This window comes from Penaeus chinensis, chromosome 23, assembly GCF_019202785.1.
Source record: "Penaeus chinensis breed Huanghai No. 1 chromosome 23, ASM1920278v2, whole genome shotgun sequence".
Lineage (NCBI taxonomy): Eukaryota > Metazoa > Arthropoda > Malacostraca > Decapoda > Penaeidae > Penaeus > Penaeus chinensis.
The window spans coordinates 8,791,005-8,798,504 of NC_061841.1; the positions used below are offsets into that span (position 1 = coordinate 8,791,005).

Genomic DNA, 7,500 nt, shown 5'->3' on the forward strand with positions numbered 1-7,500 from the left:
TCTCTCTCTCCTCTCTCTCTCTCTCTCTCTCTCTCTCTCTCTCTACTTCTTCTTCTTGTTTTTCCATCTCTATCTCTCTCTCTCTCTCTCTCTCTCTCTCTCTCTCTCTCTCTCTCTCTCTCTCTCTCTCTCTCTCTCTCTCTCTCTCTCTCTTTATCTTTCCTATTTCCGCTGGCGATATATTCCCGATATAATCATCGGCATCAAGCGATATACACTTTAAGCCAGTGATTATCTTGTTTTATCGTCGTTAGCTGTGTGTTTTCGTTATAGTTAGAGCGATAACGTCATTGGTTATGTATATAGAATTTTCGCTGTGAAGTTGTTAGCGATAATGTGTGAATGATTTGCCAGGAATTTATGACTTTTTTATCTATTTCTTTATCTGTTTATGTCTGATGTGGATTTGCCGTTGGTGTGTTTTGTGCGTGTCATTCTACTGCGTGTGGTTTTTACTTATGGATGTATAGTATACTGGAGATGGCTGCATAGATCGAAATTCATTCAGCAGTATGCCGGTATTTTTTTTCTTGGTGCTAATAACTAAACCCCCTCCCACCCTCCCTCCCCCCTACCCCTTTGGGCATGAGTGCCAAGGTGCCGAAGGGGGGAGGGAGTGCCAAACGGCCGGAAGGGGGGCTGGCATGAACGAATAAAAGAGGAAGAGCCAAGGAAGGTGGAAGGAACAGCCTCGGGCCGGCAAGCGCGACCCGAGGGAAGAAGGCTGGACGAAAGGAAGCCTGCGGGCATGGCACTGACCGTCGACGGAGGGCGAGGGGCACTGGGACGTGAGGTAGGAGCTCATGGGGTAGCCCGGGTAGGAGCTCTGCGGGTACATGGGCGGGAATCCGTAGCCGGGCGGGTTGTAGCCCGGGGTGGGCGCCTGCTGGTAGCCCAAGGGCTGGGCGTAGGGCGGCGTGTGGGCCATGCTCGCCAGCCCCTGCTGCGGAAGGTCCATGTACTTGGAGGCCAGGTCCTGGTCGGGCATGGTGGCTGTTTCCGCCGACGCCAGTTTGGTTGGGCGGGCGTTTCGCGGGCTGTCGGTCGGGCGGGCGGGCGGGGGTCGGGCTCGGCGGTCGGTTGGCAGTCGGGAGGGGGGTGTGGGGGGGGAGGATTTACAAACGGATTACACACACACAGCGATCAGTCACTTGGAACGGGACATGTGGATCTCATTGGAAAATCACGTTAATCAAAACCACCACGTGACACTGGGCGGCGGCAGATAGGCCTGGCCTGAGTCGCCGCGCCGAACACTCTCGGATTCACCCTACAGTACTTAGCCTGACTGCGGAAGAGATACTTGTGAGAGCGAATAAACCTTCGAGGTAACATCTATCCAGCCTGGAGCCATAGCCACGCCCCTCCTCGCGCCGTCCGGACACCCGATTGGCCCAGCCGACCCACGGGAGTCTGTTGCGACGGATGACGTCACCGCTCACGCCCCTTCTGGAATCGCCTCGGCCAATCAGCACGCCCCCTTTTTCCATAACCCTTCCCTACCTCCCCCCTACCTCCCCCTCCCACCCGTGACTCGAGCCCCGCCCCATTCCAGTATGACTTCGGGCCGAGGCATGGAACGGCCGACTGTCGTATTCTCTGCACAAGAAATGGAGCATGCAAAGTGCAGCTAACATTTATGGCAATTATATACACGGGTCTGTACAATGTGTGTGTGGATATATTGAATTGAGTTCCGTAAACTCCACATACAAGGTACATCCGGGAAAGGAAGGAATGTACTTTGTAACGAGGGGAAAAGAGGGGAGGAGAGAGGAAGAAGACGGAAGGAGGGGAGAGGAGGGAGGGGGAAAAGGAGAAGAGGGGAAAGAGGAGGGAAGAAAGGAGGAGGAGGAAAAGGTCGAGAGGGGAAAGAGGAGAGAGTGGAAGGAGGAGAGGGGGAAATATGGCTTACTAGATGAGGGGAAGGAAGATGCAGTGAAATAGAATAAAAAAGCGAGAGAAAGAAAAGAAGAGAAGAAAGGAAGAAGGAAACTATACGAATGAGAAGGAAAATATATATAGGAGGATAAGAGGGGAAAGGAGAGAAATAATAAATGAAGAGAATGGGGAACAGAGAAACTAAGAAAAGAGTAAAAAAAAAAAAAAAAATAGGAGAAGAGAAGAGAGAAAAATAAAGAAAGGAAAGAGAAGAGAAGAGGGACGAGATAAGAAAGAGGAAGAAGGCGAAGAGGGGAAAGGAGGGGAGAAGGAAGAGAGGGCAAGAACAGGAAGATGAGGTGAGGTCGCTCCCAGAGTGTTACGACCTTTGTTTTTTGACTTCACGTGAGATGTGGCATGATAAGACGTGACAGGTGAAGCGATGTCATGAATAAAAAAAAATATATAACACCCCCATTACTCCCCTCCCCCCTCTCTCCCCTCTCCTTTCTCTCTCTCCCCTTCTCTCCTCCTCTCTCCTTCTCTCCTTTTTATCTTCTCTTCCCCTCCGCCTTCTCTCCTTTCTCTCTTCTCTTCCCCTCCCCCTTCTCTCCCCCTCCCCCCTTCCCTTCCCCCTTCCCCTTCTCTCCTCCTTCTCCCTCCCTCCCACTTCTCTCCCCCTCCCCCCTTTCCTTCCCCCTCCCCTTATCTTCCCCTCCTCCCCTCCCCCTTCCATCTCCCTCTCCCTCCCCCTTCTCTCTACTCCCCTCCCTCTCCCCCTTCTCTCCTCCTTCTCCCCCCCTCCCCTTCTCCCTCCTCCCCTCTCCCTTTTCTCCCCTCCCCTCCCCCTCCCCCTTTCAAACACCGCCTCTGAAGGCATATATTTAATGTCTTCTCAACACGCAAAAAATATATATGTATATTAAAAACAAAATAAGAATAAAAATATAAAGCAATTTTCTTCTTCTTCTTTCTTTTCTTCTTCTTCTTTTCTCTTATTTTCTTAACAGTAATCTTTCGTTTTATTTACTTTGCCTTTATTATATTTTCTATATTATTTTTTTTTTCTCTCTGTGTTTCATTTCATTTCGTTTCCTTTATTATTATTATTATTATTATTATTATTATTATTATTATTATTATTATTATTATTATTATTATTACTATTATTATTATTATTATTATAATTGTTGTTGTTGTTGTTGTTGTTGTTGTTGTCGTTGTTATTATTATCATCATCATTATTATTACTATCATTATCATCATGTTTTTTTCTTTTGTCTAATTTAGAATTATATATATATATATATATATATATATATATATATATATATACATATGAACCGCGTTCATGTTGACAAATGTATAAAAGGTATGAATGAGAATGAATATCTTCACAATACAAGAGATGTATTTGACCGGTTTCGACTTTTCATTCTCATTCATACCTTTTATACATATATATATATATATATATATATATATATATATATATATATATGTGTGTATATATAAATATATACATATATATATATATATATATATATATATATATATAACTCACAATCGTGATATTTATCCGACGAAATCATTCATTAATATGATAATAATGACGTTATGGCAATTAGTATGATAATTCATTAGTATGATGATAATGACGTAATGCTAAGCGCATGTCAGAGATTAAAGAAGAATATTTATATATATCAGACGTTACTATTAAAGAGTCATTTATGCCTTTTTTTTTTTTTTTTTTTTTTGTTATTATCGATGAATACTAATTAACTTGTCAGAGATCACTGCATTCGACCCCCTCCCCTCCCCTCCCCGCCCCTATTTTCTCTCTCTCTCTCTCTCTTTCTCTCTCTTTCTTTATCTCTCTCTCTCTATCTCTCGGCCTCTCTTGCTTTCTTACTCTCTCTCTTTCTCTGTCTTACTCTCGCTCTCTCTCTCTCTCTCTCTCTCTCTCTCTCTCTCTCCATCTCTCGCTCTCTCAATCTCTCTCTCTCTCTCTCTCTCTCTCTCTCTCTCTCTCTCTCTCTCTCTCTCTCTTTCTTTTTTATTCTCTCTCTTTCTTTCTTACTCTCCTTCTTTCTCTCTCTCTCTCTCTCTCTCTCTCTTTCTCTTATGTTTTTCCCTTTCCCCTTTCCCTTCTCCCTCTCCCACTTATTCTCTTTCCCTCATCCCTTTGCCCTCCTTCTCTCCCTCTCTTATTATCCTCCTCCCCCCTATCCTCTCTCCCTTTTTCTTCTAAATCCTATTCGCTTTCGCTTTTTCCTTTCCCTTTCTTTCCTTTTCTCTTTTTTTTCATCTTGATTCGTCAGCCTCCCTCCTCCTCCTCCTCTCTTTTTTCAGCTCCTATCTCCTTCTTTCTACCCTTTCTCTCCTTCCTTTTTTTCCCCTTCTTCTCCATTTCTCCCATTTCCTCCCTTCGTTTCCCTTCCCCTTCCCCACTTTCTCCCTTTCTCTCATCCCCCAGATTTAGTTTTCCCCTTTATCTCCTTCTCTTTCCCTTTCCCTCTTCCTTCCTCTTCCCCCTCTCTTCATCTCCCTTTCCATTTCTTCTTCCCCTTTCTCTCCCTCACCCCCCCTTCCTCCTTCCCCTTTCCCCTTCCTCTCTCTCCCTCCATCCTTCTCCCTCTCTCTTCTTCCCCCTCCCCCTTCCCCATCCATCCTTCCCCCTCCCCCTTCCCCTTCCCCTCTCTTCTCTAACATCTCTTCCCCCTCCCCCGTTCCCCTCCCTCTTCTCCCCTCCCCCCTTCCTTGCTCCCCCCCTCCTTGTCATCTTGTTACCTGGAATATTTTTTTTCATGTACGGAAATAGACGTACACAGAGACACACACTTAGGCCCACACACACACACACACACACACACACACGCACACACACGAGCAATTTCCTCTCTCTAATACACGTGGACACCAAAATCGTACACACACATAGGCAGAGAAAGACTCGATACTTGTTTTTCTTCTTTATTCCTTTCCTCTTCCTTTTTTTCTGCTTCCTCCTTTTCTTCTTTCATCTTCTCTTTCTCTTTTCCCTCCTCCTCTTCCTTCTTTGTTTATTTCTCCGTTCTCTTTCTCCTCTTCTTCCAGCTTTTTTCTTTTCCTCTCTGTCTATTCTTTCTCTTTCTTCTTTTCCTCTCTGTCTATTCTTTCTCTTTCTTCTCCTTCACCTTCTGTTTCTCTTTGTGTTTCTCTCTCTCCCTTCTCTTCTTCTTCCTCGATTTTCTTCTTATTCTATATTTTTCTCTCTCTCTTTTTCTTGTTCCCATTCTTCTTCTTCCATCTTTCTCTTCTACCTACTCATTTCTTCCTTTTCTACGTCCTTTTCTCCTTCTTTTGCTTCTTCTTCTTCCTCTTTTTCTTCATTTTCTTCCTCTTCTTTTTCTCCTCTCCTTCTATTGTTCAAATTCTCCTTCTTACATTTTCTTTCCCTTCTTCCTCCTCCTCCTTGCTTTTTTACCTCTTCCTCTTCCTCTTTCTCTTCTTCTTCTTTTTCTTCTTCTTCTTTATCTTCTTCAACTGCTACCTCTTTTACTTCCTGCTCCTCCTCCTCCTCCTCCTCCTCCTCCTCCTCCTCCTCCTCCTCCTCCTCCTCCTCCTCGTCCTCCTGCTCCTCCTCCTCCTCCTCCTCCTCCTCCTCCTCCTCCTCGTCCTCCTCCTCCTCCTCCTCCTCCTCCTCCTCCTCCTCCTCCTCCTCCTCCTCCTCCTCCTCGTCCTCCTGCTCCTCCTCTTCCTCCTCCTCCTCCTCATCATCATCATCATCTTCTTCTTCTTCTTCTTTTTTCTCAAATATCCCCTACCCCCTACCCCCCCCCCCCTCTAAATACCCTCTCACTTGCAATTTACAAATTTAATTGACAAAAGACCCCCTCTCTACCCCTCCCTTCCCCCCCTTGTCATTCATATGCTCATTCATACGTACAAACGCACACACACACACACACACACACACCACATACACAACCACACACACACACACACACCACATATACACACACACTTACACACACATACCACATACACACACACACACACACACACTTACACACACACATACATACACACTCACACATACACACACACATACACACACACATTCACACACCCTTACAAATATACTTACACACACACACATACACACACACTTGCACACATAGTTACACACAGACACACACACACACACACATACCTGTAATTATGACCCCCCCCCCCTCCCCTTCCAAATCCGACAGGTGTTTCTCAGTTCCTCTGCCGATAGAGAAAGAGAGGGAGAGGGAGGGAGGCAGCCAGGGAGAGGGAGAGGGAGAGAGAGAGAGAGGGAGGGAGGCAGGGAGGGAGAGGGAGAGGGAGAGATAGAGAGAGAGAAAGAGAAAGAGAAAGAGAGGGAGAGGGAGGGAGGCAGGGAGGGAGAGGGAGAGGGAGAGATAGAGAGAGAGAAAGAGAAAGAGAAAGAGAGGGAGAGGGAGGGAGTTAGAGAGAGAGAGAGAGAGAGAGAGAGAGAGAGAGAGAGAGAGAGAGAGAGAAAGAGAGGAGAGGGAGGGAGTTAGAGAGAGAGAGAGAGAGAGAGAGAGAGAGAGAGAGAGAGAGAAATATATATATACTTCTTTGTCTTATCTTTTCATCACTAAGCTCTTACGACAATCGCCATTATCATCTCTCTCTCCTCTCCTATTCTTCTCCTCCTTTCGGAAAACATAAACGAAAACCTCTTAACCCCCACCCCCCTCTTTACCCCCCCTCCTCCCCCCCACCCCACTTACCAATTTCGTATAGACTCTGATAAACGGAACAAGAGCGAGAAAGGAAATCAAATCCTTTATATTGGGGTTAGAACCTTTATGGTACGGACGAGCAGGTCGATTGTTGGGGTTGGAGCCGATAGAGGGGTGTTGGAGGGGTGGGGGAAGGTCAAGAAAGGAGGTTGAGGGGGGAGGGAGTCAAGAATTTCTTAAAACGAGGTCGAGGTGAGATAAGGGAGGGGTGGGTGGGGGGAAGAGAGGTTGGGGGGGGTCGATAGAGGGCAGAATAAGGTAGGGGAAGGGGGGGTTGAGACGTATCAAAGGTACTTTTAGTGGGGGTGAAACAGGGAGGGATATGGTGGGGGGGGGGAGATGAGAGAGTCGAGGGAGGAGGTTGGGGTCAGTAGGGGGAGGGGGAGGGGGAGACAGGGAGGAGAGATAGTTGGGGGAAACCGTCGAGAGGGGAGGTTGGGGGGCGAGGGGGGGTTAAAATACCCATAGAGGGGGTCCGAAACAGAGAGGGAGAAGGAGGTAGGGGTGTAGGGGAGACAAGAAGGGGGGGGGGGGAGGTGATAGCGATTAGGACTTAACAAGCAATTAGGAAGCCAAAATAGTGTCATTAGTGTGATCGCTAACTGCTACTAATAGACTAATGGTGTCATAATAGATAGTCTTTTCTTTTATTCCCTCAGGCTATATGATTTTCATCTCTCTCTCGCTCTCTCTCTCTCGCTCTCTCTCTCTCTCTCTCCTCTCTCTCTCTCTCTCTCTCTCTCTCTCTCTCTCTCGCTCTCTCTCGCTCTCTCTCGCTCTCTCTCTCGCTCTCTCTCTCGCTCTTTCTCTCTCTCTCTCTCTCTCTCTCTCTATCTAT

The 7,500-nt window shown here is 46.6% G+C and overlaps 1 protein-coding gene across 1 annotated transcript in view; it reads right to left on the reverse strand.

Annotated features, from left to right (window-relative positions):
* The window catches only part of LOC125037646 (extensin-like), a 41,767-nt gene extending 40,779 nt beyond the window's left edge, over window positions 1–988 (reverse strand). The window contains exon 1 of the mRNA XM_047630847.1: window positions 760–988. Coding sequence (XP_047486803.1) covers window positions 760–988 — 229 coding nt within the window. The remainder of the gene's footprint in view (window positions 1–759) is intronic.
* Window positions 989–7,500: the final 6,512 nt, after the last annotated feature.